This window comes from Carettochelys insculpta, chromosome 23, assembly GCF_033958435.1.
Source record: "Carettochelys insculpta isolate YL-2023 chromosome 23, ASM3395843v1, whole genome shotgun sequence".
In the NCBI taxonomy this organism is placed as follows: Eukaryota; Metazoa; Chordata; order Testudines; family Carettochelyidae; genus Carettochelys; species Carettochelys insculpta.
In genome coordinates, this window is record NC_134159.1 from 18,799,489 (window position 1) to 18,817,702 (window position 18,214).

At 44.4% G+C, this 18,214-nt stretch overlaps 1 protein-coding gene across 3 annotated transcripts in view; it reads right to left on the bottom strand.

Annotated features, from left to right (window-relative positions):
* Positions 1 to 17,878, bottom strand: part of MMEL1 (membrane metalloendopeptidase like 1) — a 73,909-nt gene extending 56,031 nt beyond the window's left edge. Inside the window, exons 1-2 of one of the 3 annotated variants that reach the window (XM_074975704.1) lie at positions 17,740 to 17,878; positions 3,066 to 3,229 (exon numbers count right to left, since the gene is read on the bottom strand). In XM_074975704.1, coding sequence (XP_074831805.1) covers positions 3,066 to 3,219 — 154 coding nt within the window. In that variant the 5' untranslated portion in view covers positions 3,220 to 3,229; positions 17,740 to 17,878. Of the gene's footprint in view, positions 1 to 3,065; positions 3,230 to 3,380; positions 3,456 to 17,739 lie in introns of those variants that run through there. The other 2 variants (XM_074975702.1, XM_074975703.1) reach the window with 2 other exon arrangements.
* Between the last annotated feature and the right edge of the window lie 336 nt (positions 17,879 to 18,214).

An 18,214-nucleotide genomic window follows, 5' to 3' on the forward strand; every position in this document is an offset into this window, starting at 1 on the left:
GGATGAAAGTGGTGCAACTGGCCTGGTCTTTGACAGGTGACTATCACTTAAGAAGCAAATGCAAGCAATCTTTGGGCAAGAATTAGCGGGTGCTGTATAATCATCTGCCTTCTTCCACGGCAGACTGGACTCTCCTCTCATTTGCATTAGCTTTACTTCCATATAACTCTGCTTCCTCCACGTTGACACCAGTATGCAGTAGGGCTGACAACTGTCACAGGCACTTGGACAAAGTGGGATGGGGGCCTGGCTCCATGGCCCAGAAGGGGCAGGGCCTAGGCCAGTCAATGGTGCTGCTCCCTGCACTCCAGGGAGCAGTGCTGCTGGCACTTCAGAGGGTCCTGGAGCTCTGGCCGCTGCTGCTCCCAAAGTAGCGGCGGTGGCATCTGGAGCTCCAGACCCCTTTGAAATGATGGGCCCCATGGCAATTGCCTCCTTTGCCCTGCCCTGCACTGGGTCTGCCAGGATGGGAAGTGAGGAAGCATGGCTGGCGCTCATGGTTTCATTGTGAGTCTTGTGATAGTGTTCTTGTTAAAGCCCCAGCACCTGGAAGCTCGTGATGGCCTAAGAATCTGAGGTCTCATTAAAAACAAACAGCCACAATGAAGTCTCTAAGCTTTACAGGGCAGAGACTGCCTCTTTGTTCTACGTCCATACAGTGCCTAGCACAACAGGGACCTAGAGGTTCCTGCAGCACAGTGACTGAACATGTAATAATAATATCAACTCTTCAGGGAGTGGAGAAAGTCTTGCAAACATTACCTGGGAAAACCCTAACAGCTCTGAAACAAGAAAGCAAATTTTGCACAAAGCTGTTTTATGATCTTCAAACCTATGAGTAGTGGGAGAAGCAGACTTGCCTCATTTAAATATCACTCAGGGGTGTTTTCATAAAAGTTGATTGTGGTTTGACATATCCTTTTATGGCAGGGTCAGTGCTATGATGTTTTCGGGACCAAAGCCTCTATAATGCAGGGCTGGATTGTTTACCATGATGCTAGTAATGCTCAGGGTATTTGGGAAATGTTCCAGAGGCTGATCCTTTGAGAAGGTGTCACGTGGGAGAAATATGTGATAGACACTGTCATATGCAGATCAAAGGGACATCACTGTATCTTTGTCACATCCCTGCCTAGTGTTTACCCTCCTTCCAAGGACAGTCTGCACTTGTCTCTTTCCTTTGCATTTGGACTTGTTTAGATCAGCCCTTGGGGATGTAAAAGGCATATGCTGAGGTCAAAAATTCCTGAGCTCTCTTGTGGAGAGATTCTTCAGTGATGGTCCAGTGCTGCCGAAGCTGCCTTGTTTTGCACCATTACAATGGAACAATGAGGGGAAAGAGAACATACGATCCTGTTAATGTCAGCTGACATTTCCTGTAAGGAGCATTTCCAGGGAAGTGTCATTTTGATGAAGACTGCTTTGGCTGTAGCTCAGCCTCTGAACCCACCCAGCTTGTAATAAGAAAACACAGACTCTGCTCCCATTTCCAACCTTAACACTTGTGTGCAATTAAAATAAAATAAATACCCAGGGAACAGTCTTGTTCCCATTGTGACCATTCCATCCCAATGGCACTTCCCCGTTGCTGTGCTGCTGGGGTTTACAACTCTGAAGCTCACATTTGAGCAAATCTGGCTTCCTTCCAGTTAACGCACATTCAAGGAGAGATACATCAACCCCAGACTCTGCCTTTACAGTCACCCTTGGGAGGGGCCTTAAGATTCTGCAGGTCAGATTATCCAAATTCAGGCCACTCACAATACTCATCGCGGAGTATTTACTTCATTTGAACCTGGAACGGAGGTAAAGCAAACTACCACAGTTCTGGCAAACCCTATGTGGAGCCAAGCATCCAAGCTTTGCTCCAACAGAGCATTTAAAGACACTAGATCCTGCCCTTGAAATGGAGTTTCAGTTCTCAATAGCACACAAAGCCTGGGGATATTTTTTTTCTTCCATCTCCATGGGTAACAGATTAAATATGAGAAACTTTCTGCTGAGCATGATGAGTGTCAAGCGTGCAGGGGTTTGATCTGGAATGATAATAAATGCTGATAACATTCATTCATACACTAGTGGTAGAAGAGTACAAGCATCAACAAAAGACACTTTCTTCGTGAATTGCTGTTTGTAAACTGGCAGTGTTGGAGTACCTACGAGTGCCTTAGGAAACAATTCATGGCAAGTCGGGACTGCAGACACAATATATCAAGAAGAAAACCCTGCCTTTGTTTCATGTTAACATTAGAATTAATTTATTTCGTGCTCAAGAATCTCAAAAAATCTCTGAAAGCAAGAGGCATTCAAGGAAGTGCCAACCAGGAGGCAGATACTGGTACAGATACTGTCCGCATTGCTTAAAGGACCACTGAAGAAAAATTGTTTTGCCGTTCTGATGTCAGTGAAAAACGTTATTATGGGGGCTCTTTCCATTTAATACATGCAGACAATGTACCTGAAAGCACCATGCCCCCGGGCAAAGTGTTCATATAAAAGATTGTGAATCGAATCTCTCCTCCAGTTCTAGCAGCCCTCTGTGCCCTCATTTATGTATGTTACCTCTGTTTGGCAGCATTTTCAAAGCAGCTTTTACACTGAAATAAACAAGCCTCCAGGTAGCTCTGCTCGGCAGCTGTCGCTTTCAAACTTCTGCTTGCACAGAATTTAGACTTGGGCTTCCACCAATACATAAAACCACCAAGTGTTACAGTTTATGCCTCCTCTCTAGATAGAAACACACACAGCGTGGGCTGCCCTAATCTTTTGCCCCTGTGATCCATTTTGTTTTGATCTTTGTCAAATCAAATTTGCTAGCTTTTGGATTTGATCAGAATGATGGAGACCACTCCTGTTGCAGGGTGATAATGAAAAGCAGGTGTCCACGGAGATAAACATCTCCGTTAATGAGCCCAGAGCAAGGCAGAGAGAATGAAAACAAAGTCTCCCAGAGCGAGGGGAATTGTACCTCGGCTCAAATTTTTCAATCTAGTGCAGCAGAAAGGACTCTGATCAGCGTGTGGGTGGAGGGGCTGAGAGAAGGGAGACAGCAGCAGGTTTCTTACCTCGACTGTGGGCATACAGGATCACCAGGGCGACCACCGCACAGGTCATGAGCAGCAGCAGGACAGACAGACCGACGGTCATGAAGCTCCAGGATTTCATCCCAGTTTTTGTCGATTTTTCCACAATGTCCATTTGACTTTCAGATTTCCCCATTATTGTAACTCTGAAACAGGAGGGGGAGAGGGGAGGATCAGAAATTAATAGCACCAGGCGACTCACTGGGTTGGTAAGATCCACACCTGATCGGGCAGGAGGGGACACGGCACATCACCAAAGGGCAGGACAGGGAGGGAAGTCAAACACTTAATGATTACATGTACTTATCCATTTGGTTGTCCACAGATTTCCCCACTTCATTCTCCATCTCCAGCGCCTACAGGATTAACGGTGTTTGGCATGTGCTGGTGGGGGTTTCCTTCCACAGCCCCACTCCCTGGGGGGAGAGGGGGCAGTGTCCTACGAATCCCTGCCTGGGGGGTGTTCAGAGAGTCTCATGATCAATTTGGTCAACTCCCTTCCCCCAAAAGGGGAAGGCGGGTGAATGACTCCCCCCTCCAACCCTGTGACCTGTGTCTTGCTGCTCTCAGGACCTTCTCAAAGAACTTTCCCCCTGGGGGGAATCAGGTACTGCGGCTAAGCTCTGCTAAAAGAAGCTGAATCCAAAAGAGGTGCCTCCAGGTGTCAGTGCCTTTGCTGTGCCGGCTTCTTCCCTCGCAGAACAGACAGCGTTGGAATGCAAAACCACCCCAGAATACGTGCCACCTGGCTGGTTTGTTAGGGCTTCCAACCTCCAGCTCCTCAGGCTTCCCAGATCCATGCCCAAACTTCTGAGCTCAGCCGTGTGCTGCTCCAAGCTTCCTGCAAATGATCCTGAGCAGCAAGGGGGAGGAGGGGTGGTGCTGCAGAGAAAGACTGAAGGCAGTGTGCAACCAGCCGGAGATAACACAGTCTGCTGCAGACTCTGCTAAGTTTCTTCTTGCTTTCTAGGGATCCGCTGGCACTTTCTGCCACAGCTGGGTTCGTCTGACTACTGTTCTTACGGGCGATGGGTTGGGAAGCAAAGCGAGGATGTCGTGGGAGGAGAAGCAAACCCCTCTGATGCCCCATGGCCCTGGGTATGCTGAGAGCTTCTGTGTGCCATAGGCAGTGGAACTCTATGGTTTGAGAACACACTGATTTACATGCTGAAATACAGATGCTGGAACTAGTGGTGAAGCACGGGAGGGGAGGTTTCCATCATATACTGTTTGGGCCACTGGCTATGAGCACCTCCACTATACAGATTGCGCCAGCACCTCTGTCCTGTATGACTCATCCCACCTTTGGAAAGACCTGGAGGGGAGGAAGGAGGAGGTCTATGGAGAGAGCAAGTTGGGCACGTGGCATCCCCTTGTTTTTTATAACTGGTAACCATGACGCCGAGGCCTGACGTTGGAATGGTGCAGACGGCAAGGGGTGAGTTTTTCCGTAGGCCAGTTCGATTCCATAGGTGAGGATGAATTGCAGGCCATTGCCCTGGCTAACACTATGCTAATCTCAGTATCATTGGCCCTTCTGACCCAAGTGGTGAGCCAATGTTTGGGGTCTTGCTGATTGTTTCCATGGGAAGGAGCAATTGAGGATGGAGTCAGGTAAGGATTTTCAAAAATCCGCTTCAGTTACACAGAATGCACAAAGTGCTGCTGCCCTGAGCACAGCAGGAGTCACACCAGAGGCAGCTGTTCAATATGTCAAGACCCTTTTCCCAGCCAGCACTGAATCCCACAAGACAACCTCTTTGCTGCCTCGTAGGATCTTGTGACATGTGCTCTGCTGTCTTTGGCTTTCCGCTGCCTTCTCTGATTGCTGCTGTGGTGTCCCTTAGCTGCTTCCTTGGCTCCCTTTGTCAGACAGAAAGACTGTCAGACACAGGGCCACCAAATAATACTCAGCCCCTGCGTGTGCTGTCAGCCCCCACTGAAATCCCTGCACCCTTGCTCCCCACTCTCCTTGCATGTGACATGTGTTTTGGAAGGGTTGGCTCCTTTGCTTCCAGCTGTCTAATTCCAAAAGGAGCTTAACTGCTTCTTACATGTATGGTGAATGAAGGGATCATGTTATGGCCACCTGCTTCAGCAAGGGTTCAACCAACCGCCTGCTTAGCAATAACGATACGTATGTAATGATTATAAGAGCATGATTTCCTGTAAGAAGTAGAAGCTTACATAAGTACCCTTAGTCCCCGGGGGAGTGCCTGGCAGTGATTTGCTACAGAGTTGAGCAGAGCTGATAAAATCACCATCACCTGGCTCTGCCCCCACAAGCCCATGGGGTTACGCACCTGGTTTGCTTCACCTCTTGGCCTCCTGTCAGGCAGGGGATTGCTGTTGTGCTGGACCCGCTCTGAAGTCCACCTCTGTAAGCAAAGATGGGCCTGAATAAAAAAATCCAGCTGTTGGGCTGTTTGGAAACCTGACCCACAGCTGGCTCCTGGCTGCTGGTGTGGAGCTGGTTCTCGAGATACGGGCTTGGCTGCCTTCCACACAAGCTTCCTTTTCCTCCAACAATGTCATGGTTCCAGCAGACCAAAACAGGCAGGGCAGGTCCCTCTACCAGGGCCCCTTTATCAGCGCCTCTGGGCAATTCTCCATCTTAAGTGTAGTTTGTTTCACTCCTCCCAGGAGTGTTATTAAATTAAATATGTTAAAAACTGTGAAGAAGACAAAGGAATAATCAAATCCATGGGAGTCGGGTGCTAACTACCTTTAAAATCAAGCTTTCGGTAACTTGCTCAGAGCCATACAGGAAGTCTTTGGCAGAGCAGGGAATTGACCCTAGCTCTGTCGTGTCCCACTCACAACACTCTCCTTCAGGGTTCCAGATGGTGACAAGCTTTGAATCACCAGCTGGGGCCCTCAGTCAGAGCAGAAAAGCAGCTCAGAGACTTGATCTGTTTTGTACGAGCTGGGGGTGTGTGGTGCCACCCCCAGAGATGAGGAGTTACAGTATCATCGGCCTCGTCTCCTGCTGAATTGTGTATTTAATTGGAAACAAATCCCCAGTCAACAGTTTCCCTTTATTCTAACTAGCACTTTCAAGCACATGGCCGCTGCTGCCAGCGAGAGTGCCAGAAACCTGGGCACCAGACTCAGGATCAAGGAGCAGGTTTATAGAGCCATTTCATAAATTTACTGTGATTTTTGCGTACAGCTTTCCATTGCACAGAACATGCTGACTAGGCTGCAAGCACCCTCAGTAAGGTCATATGCTTGGCAGAGTGTAAGCCCATGAATAGTCCTATTGAAGTCACTGGGCTTATCTATTTTAGGCCAGATTGCAATCTGTTTGCTCATTCTGAAAGGTCCCTTATCAATGGCATTACCTAGGTAGTTCAGTGCTAGTCAATGCCAGAGGCAGAATCAGACCCTTCCCATCTTGTACTGCCAAGCCCTCCTGCAGTTCCTGGGTTTCTTCCATACTAAGTAGCTCTGCAGAAGGTAGGTGATCATGCTGGTTCTCCTACAATGGACACATTATTCAATTTTTTGCCACAGTGACCATTGTGTTAAACCCTCCCACTTACAGAGCATAGCTGTCAAATGGCTAAACGTGCTCAGTGGAGCCACATTTATCTGACTGAGTGAAAAGTGTCAAGTTATCACTAAAGCAGATAGTGGAAAAGGGGGCCCCAGAAGAAGAGCTATTTAAAAATAAATGAAAATTATACCCAAGGCCTTTGGGATATTTGAATGGATCCTTAAGTGATGGGATCAATGGAAATTTTGCTGGACAGCATCTTGGAGAAGAAGGATAAAATGCAACCTAGAGACCCAATCCTGCACCCTGCTGAGTGTCTTTAACTCTTATTGGCTTCACTAGGAGTCAAGGATCAGGATCAAGCATGGTGCAGCATAGGCATGCGAGGAGCAGCTCTCACTTCAATGCAGGACATTCTTACGCAACTCTGTAGATGGAGGTTTGGCCCAAGCTGTAGTTGGCAACGAAGGGATAGCTTATGTTACCTTACATTGTCTTACACTGTTTTATGTTGTCTTACTCACATTCTAAACCTGCAGAGTTTTATATTCCTACCAACATTTTTTGTCAGCGATAATCACTCCAGTTCTGGTTATTTCTGATCTCCATATGATTTCCATTTTTCACCTTGTTAAGTTTTTGGCCTTAGTGGCGTCTGGTGGTAATGAGCTCCACAATACGATTAGGCACTGGATGGGAAAGTGGTGTTTTAAAACCTGTTTTGAATTTGCTACTTTTCAGTTTCACTGACTGGCCCCTATTGTTTTGTTAGACAGTTGGGAGAATACAGACTGGTATATTATAGATCAGCATTTCCCAAAGTGTGGTCCGTGGCCCAGTACTCGTCCTTGGAAAATACACAAATAATCTCTCACGATCCTATTAATTTGTAATTAAGGTAATAACAATAAGTTAGGCACTTAAGTATTTTATATCAAGATTTATATTATGTACTATTAGTAGTAGGCATCCTTCAGTCTGCACAGACTATGGATCGCGCCCTTTAAAGTTTCAATTTAAGACTTCATTTACAGCGTCTATTGTGACTATAAAGACCCACACGAGAGTGACAGTCCTTGCTGCATCTCTTGCAGATGTAGGGGGTGTCTGGCAAGTCCTTATTGTGCTTTCTGTGTGCTCGCTTCTCCTCTGCTAGCTGTCTGATCTTCAACTCACCCTTCTGAAGGCCCTTGTGTAACCCCTGCCTCCATCTGCCGCGGTCATCTGCTAGTTCTTCCCAGTTGTCCAGCTCGATGTCTAACTCTCTGAGGTCTCTCTTGCAGACGTCTTTGTAACGCAACTGGGGGTGTCCGGGGGGTCTTTTGCCAGAGGCTAGCTCACCATACGGGATGTCTTTTGGAATCCTTCCATCGCTCATCCTGTGGACGTGGCCAAGCCAGCGGAGTCGACGCTGCCTGAGGAGGGTGTGCATGGTTGGGATTCCAGCTTGCTCAAGGACGGCGGTGTTGGTAACTCTGTCCTTCCATGATATTCCAAGGATGCGCCTGAGGCAGCGCAAGTGGAAGACGTTCAGCCTCTTTTCCTGGCGGGCATACAGGGTCCAAGTCTCGCTGCCATAAAGGAGGGTGCTGAGGATGCAGGCTCTGTAGACTTGCATTTTGGTGTGAGTGTACAGCTTGTTGTTATTCCACACTCTCTTGCTGAGTCTGGACAGAGTTGTGGCCGCTTTTCCGATCCTCCTATTTAGCTCAGTGTCCAACGACAGGGTGTCAGTGATGGTGGACCCGAGGTAAACGTACTCGTGGACAACCTCTAACGTATAGTTGTCAATGCTGATTGATGGGGATTCAGCAACATCTTGACCAAGTACATTTGTCTTCTTTAGGCTGATGGTAAGCCCAAAGTCCTTGCACGCTTTGGAGAACCGATCCAGCAGTTTTTGAAGCTGGTCTTCTGTGTGAGACACTACAGCAGCATCGTCTGCGAACAGCATGTCTCTGATGACGACTTCTCGCACCTTAGTCTTAGCTCTCAGCCTTGCAAGGTTAAACAGTTTCCCATCAGATCTTGTGTGCAGCAAGATGCCCTCTGTTGAAGATCCAAAGGCATGCTTCAGGAGGAGTGCGAAGAAGATCCCGAACAATGTCAGAGCAAGCACGCACCCTTGTTTGACGCCACTCCTGATTCTGAAAGCATCCGATAATGCGCCGTCATATTGGATGGTTCCTCTCATGTTTTCGTGGAACGACTGGATCATCTTGAGTAACCGTGGAGGACAGCCTATCTTGTGGAGCAGTTTGAACAGAGTACTATTATTTTTGTGAATAAATAATAAACAGTGAAAATTTATTCATTTTTTCATTTTTTTTGGTATATGCATTTATATATTTGGGCCACAAAAAATGGTATTGAAAAAAAAAGGGTTCCAACTATATAAAGTTTGGGAAACCCTGCTATAGATGCTTTGCAGACATTAGGACTGACTAAGGCCAGTTCGAACAGGTATTTTGGAGCATATACTTTGGCGGGCAAAGACCTGCTTCATCAGATGCAGCTGATGGTGCACGCCACCATGAATTTAAGACCTAGTCACTAGTAATATATGTTTTGCTTCTATTTATTCTATTAGTGAAAAAGGTAGTTACCACAGCTCCCACTTGTGAAAGTCCATAGGAATCTTGCTGTTTACTTCAATGGGAGACGGGTGGCTTGGGGCCATGATGTTGCAAGGACTTATTTCAGAAATGATCTATAAACAATTTAGTTAGCTTATTTATTTCAGGTGACATTTTTGCAACATTCTAGGAGAAATTCTGTGGTTTCCATTCTGCCTGGCACTTTCTCCAGGCTAAAATTCTTACATTTATTGATGGAAGTACTTCGAGGGTCTATAAATATGTCCTCGCCCTTTTAGAATTATCATGTAGAAATGTGTAGCCCTTGCGCCTTAGAGTGGTTATCTAGTCAGACTTTGAAGAGGTCATTCTTGGTCAGTCCTTGGGTGAGGAACATCTATGATAAAAACTTTCAGCTGTTTTACTGAACTATATAGTGTTACCTGTCTGTTTGTTTGGAGCATTTTCTATAGGGAAATGTAGAAAATATCAACCTACCCAACACCATGTCTTATACAAATCTGGATGTAGACTTAAAAACCACCACTGCATATATTTAACTTGTCCTATGTGTACTTTTCAAGAAAAAATTGGATTTCATAGTTGTTTTTCATCCTTATTTTTCATCTCTGATACTTGTATTAGTTAATCTTGGTTAAGGTTCATTATATGATAGAACAAAAGTTGAGGGTTATTTAAATTAGGGTTTTAATAAAAATACCAGTACATGCATGCAATGGCTACTTATAAAAATTGTGGATGATGCCAAACTGGGAGGGATTGAAGCACCTGGGAGGACAGGTCTGAAATCCACAAAATCAAATTTAATAAGGCAAGTGCAAAGTACTTCACTTAGGAAGGAAAAATCAAATGCACACTCACAAAATGGGGAGTCTCTGACTAGGTGGGAGTACTGCTGAAAAGGATCCAGGACTTACAATGGATCACAAATTGAATATGAGCAAACCTTGTGATGAGATTGAGAGAAAAAGGCTAATTTCATTCTGGGTTGAATTAAGAGGTGTGGGTCATAGGAGATTGTTGTCCCATTCTGTTTGCACATGGGCACCATATGGATACATTGGAGAGAATCTAGAGGAGAGCATGAAAAATGATAAAGGGTTTTGAAAACTGGACCTATGAAAACAAGTTAGAAAAGTGAGCATATTTAGTCTTGAGAAAAGAAGATTGGAGGGTGGGAGGCCGGATAACAATCTTCAATACATTAAGGGCTGTTACACAGAGGAGGGTGATTAATTGTTTTCCATGGCCACTGAAAATAGGAAAAACAATAATGGGCTTAATATGCATCAAGGGAGATTTAGGAAAAACTTTCTAAAGATAAGGATAGTTAAACTCTGGAACAGGCTTCCCTAGGGGGCCATGCAATAACTATCATTGGAGAATTTTAAGAACAGTCTGGACAAATCTCACAGTCAGGATGATCTATGTCAGGGGTCAGTAACCTTTCTGAGGCAGAGTGATGAAATTTGATATTTTGACCTCTATATGCTACCTGAGTGCCAGTGATACTTTTAAAGTCTCTAATAGTCTTACTTACAATGGTTTCATTATTAAAAAAAATATTAAGATGCAGAGTTTTACCGTTTAGATGGTGGTTGGCAGCATTAGCTGGTATTTTGTTAGTCCACAAAAGGCATGGTTTTGGGCAAGCTCCTGGCTGCATGGGGGAGGAGAGACAGGGCTGAGTGCCCACCTTGCGTGCTGATGAAAATCAGGTCACATGCCACTCTTGGCAACCCGTTCTGGGGGTTGTTGATGCCTGGTCTAGGTTTTCTTCGTCCAGCCTCAGTACAGGGGGCTGGAGTTGGCCTTTTCACGTCCTTTCCAGCACAACATTTCTGTGAGTCAAGGGACAGGTCTACATTTACTGGCTGATCAGAGCTGTGGCCATCAATCCCCTGAGGACCAATTTAACAGGCCTCGTAAAGACCCGCTAAATCGACCACTGATCACTCTCTCATCAACTCTGGTACTCTGCTGGAATGAGAAGTGTTAAGGAAGTTGATGGGAAAGTTTCTCCTGCTGACTGCTACAATGGAGTCGCTGCAGCAACTCAACCTCAGGCATGTCGACTGCAGTGCCTCTATTCATGTTGCTGGAATCGTGTATTTCAGGTCGACATTGCCCCATAGTGTAGACCTGCCCTATGAAACATCTATGACAAATAAGTGAACAACCAATCTGCTGATGCAGCCATTTGAACAGAACAATGTATACAGGGAACAGTTAAGAACCTCAGACGGGATAAGGCTAAAATATATCTTACCCAATAAAATGAGTCATCGTTCTTAATTCATCAGCAAAAGAACCTGTAATTGACTGAAGCAATTACAGATAGTACAGGTAATAAATGGCTAAATTGAAACAGATGATCCTTAAGAGGGCTCTTTGCACCTTTAGACTCAAGATGGGTTACAAGATGAAATTCAGTAGGAATGAAAACCAAAATATGATTTTCCCCTGCTGCTTCACACTTCTATGGAGAATTTCTGTCCTACTCATTGGTCCACAGAACTGTGGTTAATCAATGTCAGCTGTGAGCATATACCTGTGAGCAGAATTAGGCTCTGAAAGGCTACATATTATGTGTGAGTACGTAAATATATGTACCTTCAGTATCTATATAAACATCCATATTTATTTAAGACTTGAACTAGTAAGAATGGATTCTTTTATGGTTATTTTCATATTCTGTCCTTTTGATTAGGATGGAATACAATTTGAGTTTGTGTTAGGAGTTTGATTTGATGTCAGCTATGACATTAATCCAGGATGATTTAGCTAATAGGTACAGAGGTGTTGATGTTGTGTGTCCTGATTTTGATTTAAGACAGCTTGTCTCTTGATTTTTAGTAGCTGTTTCTCTTCATCAGGGGAAATCTAATAATCAAGTCATTCAATTGTTTTCTTAAAAATAAAAAAGTGAGTGTGCTCCCCTTTTCTTCTGTACCAGCAGAGGGCTCAGAAATGGTAACGGATTCTTTTGCAGAACGATTAATGCTGCTGATCTTAAACAACATCTGTGTGCTCATTAGCATAGGGTAATCAGTCTTTCTGACAAGTCTCAAACTGGGCCATGATTTCCTGTTCTGTTCATGGCTTCTGAAGAAAAGGACTTATTCTGGTTTCTGACAAAGCACCAATATCATTGGGTGGCCTTTATGGCAAAGAGGATATATAATGCAGCCTGCAAGCATTTTAAAGGTCACCAGGAATAGCAAGCTGTGAGTAGCACTTAACTCTTGTACAGCTGCCATAGATCTCAAAGCACTTAATGAAACAAGGTAAGTATCATTCTCCCATTGTTACAGATGGGGAAACCAAGGCACAGAGAAAGGCTGCAACTTGCCCAAGGTCACAGAGAGGGTCATTTTTGGAGCCTGTACTAGAACTCTGGTCATCTGGCAGCTGGTCTAGATTATCTGTAATCGATCTTGTTAAATCAAATAACTATTTAAAAGGTGTTAAGGAACAATTCTGTCAGGAGATTTTCTTTTCTAGAAATTCTAGTGTTAGTTAAAATTTTCACCAACTGGAAATTTCATTTTTGTCTCATTCTCCAAATTATTTCTGGCTATTTGAGTGGAAAGGCATGTAAGTGACAAGGGATTTGCAGTCTGCTTGGTGCTGCTTTGAAATGATGTTTTTCTCTTTGCTTTCGTCGTTAATAGAAGGGGCTTTGTAGTCATGTGTTAGATGAAGAAATTTGGAGCTCTAGAGAGCACATAATGAAAAGATTACAGTTCACAATATAGCCACTTACTATGGTAGGTTTTAAATGACTGTACCCTGAGAAGGTCGGGGTAGGCATGTCCAATCTCATCTCTGAGTTACTGTCATTTTCACCATGACATTAAGGAATCATATCTATATCTATATCTATATCTATATCTATATATATATTTTTTTTGCTTGAGAATTGGTCTCCTGTGTCCCAAAAGACCCCGAATGCAGCAGACTATGGAAATCTAAATGCAGAGGAAGTGTCAGGCTGTGGCATATTGGCCATTCTTGTACAGCACCATGGACCATTTTTCCACAGGTGTGTCTGTAGCGGGGTCAGAGGCGGATGGAATGTGGGAAGGGACATTGCCTTTTTTTGCTCCATAAAGCATCAGGCTTCTCCAGATGTTGCATACAGGAAATAAGAGCACGTCTTCACTATCCACCAGATCAATGGGCAGTGATTGATCCAGCAGGGATTAGTTTATTGTGTCTAATGTAGACGAGCATGAGAAGTGCCGGTAGACTCAACAGGAGGGCGTCAGCTGTCAACTTATCAAAGTGAAGATACCGTGGCAAGTAGACCAAAGTATGTCAACTTCTGCTCTGTTGTCATCTAGCTCGAGTTGTGTAACTTAGATCAATGGCCCACGGCAGTGTACACCTGGCCTTATGGTGGCGATGAGTAGCACAGAACTGCCATACATGCATGATAGAGCTGTGGAAAGCAGCAGCAGAGTGAGCACAAGGCAAGGGTTAGGTCTGGCAGGGAGTACACACAGCTCCACAAGGCATAAGGATCTTGGCACAGAGTTGAGTTTCACACTCGGTGCTCTGCATGGATAGCATCTGAGGAAGCTTGTCCCTCATTCTACTGTACTGCCCTACTGCTCTGTAAGGAATACTCAGGAGCAAACTGCTCCTTGTAAAGTTAAAACAAAACAAAAAAACACCAAACCTTCTAAAGCCACCAGATGGGGCATAATCTTGGCACCTTTTGAAGACCAGGTGCTGTATCTTGTTTCTTTGCAAACCATGGCTCCATCCATGTAAACCAAACCAACAGCATCTGCAAAGTAACCGACCTACATTCAGAGAAATCGTGAGACAGAGACAACCGAATACCTCCAATTCTGGTGTCTTGTGCCTCTGTTGTCCTCTGTGAGCACGAGCAGCTCGTGGAAGGGCGATGTCAGAACTCCTGCCTCTTTATCCACAGCCTTTAGAGTGACATGCAAATGGCTCAGCTCTTGAATGTGCTGCTGGTTTATTCAGCATGGGGGCAGGATGGGAATAGGGAGACCCCTGGCAGAGCTCTAGGGCTGTTTTTCTAACATTAGCAGCCCCAGCATAGCATGGTGCACATCTCATCACTGGATACTGGGAAGATGTGGAGGAGCCCATAGAGGCCCAGGATTTGTCAAGTCTCACTATGGCAATGCCCAACAAAAAGCCTTGGGCATTGTGATGCAGTCTGTGAGGCTTCTGTGCAGTCATTCAGCACCTGACTGAGATCTGCCTTTGTTCTGGTGGCCCTGTTCCCTGCTGTTTTGGGCAACAGCAGCGGGGAAAGAGGTTTTCTGCCCTGTTGTCTGTGGCTTCTTTGTACTGGTGAGCGAATGTCTGCCGCCCTCAATGGAATACAATGAGTAAGATGAACAAGGCATAAAAGTCATGTCCTCACTTGTGGTAACGGCGCTTGGCCACCTTGATAGTGGGCCAGTTCGGGGAATGGGTGAAGATCCTGGCAAGCTCATGACTGATTGGAGAGCAACCTGAACCCCAAACCCTGCACCCAAAGTAGACCTAAACTCTGGGAATGTTTGGATCCTGACAGGAAGCAAACTACCCGGCTGCCTCATCTCCTGATGGTGGTCTGAAGAAACACCTGGAGGGGAGTGTGGGACTCAACAGTTTCTGAATACTTGTGATGGCACTAGTGTGTCATGTAGCCTTGCTGTCTCCTTTCTGCTGGTTCAATGCGTGCAGGCAGAGTCCCTGGAACAACGATGCATGTAATTGTGAACAGCATCTGATGATTATTGGAGGAGAGTACAGTGGCAGCTGTCTCCTGGATGCTAATGTTGCAATGCTCAACCAGTTTCTCCTTCTGTCCCTCCCCCAGACCAGAAGGATCCCCCCCACCTTCCCACTAACTCTGGCATCCATAGCGCATAAAAATCCTTCTGCAGACCAAGGGCTTTTCTTGTTAGAATGTGCCAAACACTCCCATCAGCTGTTCACATATCTCCATTCCTCCTTGCCTCATGCACACATTTCCTTGCTTCTCTCTAATTTACTCAGTTTACACAGGTGCTATACATTGCGGGTCAGATTCTGTTGCCCTTGGTGACTTTAAATAGCAAGTGCATTTCTCACCCAAGAAGTCCAATGTATGGGGAAGCTGCAAGACTTTAAAGGGACTTTTTGTGGAGTACGGTGCTATTTTCATGTGTAAGAGTATTGGTATCTGGCCTTGTAGGTAGCACAGCTAATTGCACCTTAAATATGGCCTTGTGTCATGTGGAGAGGGGAACCCCAAACCCTTGTCAGGCTATTTTTAGTGTGTCCAAAACTATGCAGCATTAGACCTGGTAGAATCTTGGATTGTCATCCTGCTGGCACTAATGACATTTCCAAATTTCCTTTTGTCCCCATAAGGAGGAAGTTGAAATTTTGAAATTATAATCCACAATCTGAAGCAATAATGTCCCAGGGAAAGCCTCTTGGCCGTATCAAAACAGATCACTTTAACAAGAGCTCACCAGTAACTTTGGTGCAATCAATACAGTCCTGTGAAATAGTTTCATTTTGTCACATCAGCATTTTCTGTTGGAAAACAGTCAGAAAATTTTCAACCAGTTCTAGGTACCGTCTCTGGGGAGTGGCACATCAGTCCCGCTGCAAGACAGCCATAATGCAGGCACTTACCACGCTAAGGCTGACAAAAATCTACACATGGTGATTACAATTTCTGCACATAATCCTGTGGAAAATTTACCAGAAGAATACGACTTCGTGCAAGTGGCCAGCAAGTACTAGCATCTTTACTCGCTGATCCTTTAAACTGTTTTGTTTTATGCACTGTGCATGCCCTTCTTCAACACACACACAATCTCAGAAAGATGTGCATTTCAAAGAACAGCAAGTGAAAGTTCAGTGCTCCTGTGATCTTTTTCTGGATGGATGTTTTTTGTCCAAGAATTGCTGTGCAAGAAAGTATTTTATTTAGCTCTGATAGAAATGGGAAAATGATCTTGTTATGAAAATAAATGTATAATCTGGGAAAAAACAAGGACAAGTATTTTCTGAGAGCTCCTGGAATACAGACATTGCTTGTAATTTACTTTTCCTTATAGTTTGATTTTTTGAGCCCCATCCCCTTAAATAAAGGACTACACTGGTATATGATTTTGTGTCCATTTTGATTTATAATGTTTTAATGATTGATGTGTACCTTGAGCCCAGGGTGCGGGGGGGATATAAGACTTTAAATGAATACATTGATTTGCAAAGCATAATTTTATGTTGTCTGGAATTATACTTTTTCATTATGTATTTCTGTTCCCACTGCTTTTGATTTTATTACTGAGTGATGTAAAGTATTGTGCCTAAGCAGGTCATTTGAGTGGCACTTAATCATGCATCCAGTTTTTTGTTTTCTCCTTTAATCCACTGCTGCTCAGCACATACATTCTGTCAATTCCAGGGACCCGAATCCAGGTAGAAATGTTTAATGAGCAACATATTTGAAACCAACGGGTGGGAGGGAATATTATCATTTTCTTCTTTCATCACTGATTAGAAAGAACTACATGTCAAAAGCGGGTAGTGAACTTACCCCAAATAGATGATTTTAAAATTGTTCTGCTAAATGAATAGTTGTGTTGGGTTCAATAAAAGCTACAAATCTAAAAGGAGAGATATTCCTGTTCTGATCTGGATCTCTTTCCATCAATGGCACCAATGTTGAAGCGTTCTGCTAATTTGCATCTGAACTATTGTTAAAAAGGAACATCAGCTGAGTACAGATCTATCCAATGCACATCTAAACCTGCTATATTTAGTACCCACATGCATTGGTTTTGCTTAGGAATAGAAATAGGATCTTGCATTCCAAAATTGTGTAATGTTAGCACATTTCATTGTTAGAGTCCCAGTATTGATTAGTACCTTTTGGCTCTACCTGCTTTCTGAAACCCAGAATGAATGTTTGTATTTAAGCAACTACACTCAGAACAGAGCTTTTGTACATGAGCATGTATCCACATAGGTGGTAACTTCTAGCTAGAAAAAGCACAAAGCCATACTGTAATCTTAAATGAAATACCACATGATAATGGACAATGCAGTAACACTAAACAGGGAAACTCCAATGCAATATTTTGATCTCTGCTTTTTGATTCATTGTCTAGGAGATGCAGTGCTATAAAGGATGACTCACGGTGCACCTAATAGAAGGCTTGCCTCTAAGCACCACTGTAACTTAAGACTTAATAGGCACTTTAAAAATATCTTGCTCAAAGATTCCCCCCCCCCCACAGCCCCTGTTGACTACCAGATGTGCACATTGCAAATGGACCTACCCCCCCTTGACACATTTTTCCAGACCAGAGCAGAATCAGGAAACCCTCCAAGTTCACATGCTGCCTTGCAAGTCTACTCCCAAGAGAGAGAACTGAGCTCTTATAAATCATTAGAACAAAAAGTCCAGCATGTGCAATGTTAGATGTGCAAGAGGTGCTATTATTATTATTTTTTGTCACTGATTTCCAAGTGCATGCAGTCTGGAGATGTGGAGTTACGAAACAGGTGAAATGAGAAGTTTCCTTACCTCTATCTCATGAAGGTGGTTGTTCTCCGCTGCAGAAAGCAGGTTGTGGCAGTGGGTTCGGAGGTGGAAGTAGGATGTTTACATTTTCTGGCAGTGGGAAATGAAAGCTTATTATTAGCAGGGAGCTCTTCAAGCTTGCCTCAAGAAATGGTGTTACAAAGTACGGAGGCTACTTCTCCCTCCCTCTTTCCCTCATGTACATTCACTCACACACAGGTGGCTTTGAATGCCCAATGAATTAAATGCTCTGCTAGGCAATTATGGAACATTAGAATGAAAATTTAACCCTTTCTGCTATATTGGAAACCATTCTGTTCAGTGTGTCAGAGGGGGAAAGCACCTGAAGTACTGCAATTTGTTGGACATGCCTGCTAGTCAATATCAAACCTGATTTTCCATCTTTTTCAGATGTCTATCCTCTAGTGATCATTAGTTTTTAAGAAAGCTCTAATTCATAATGATGTATTTAATCTCT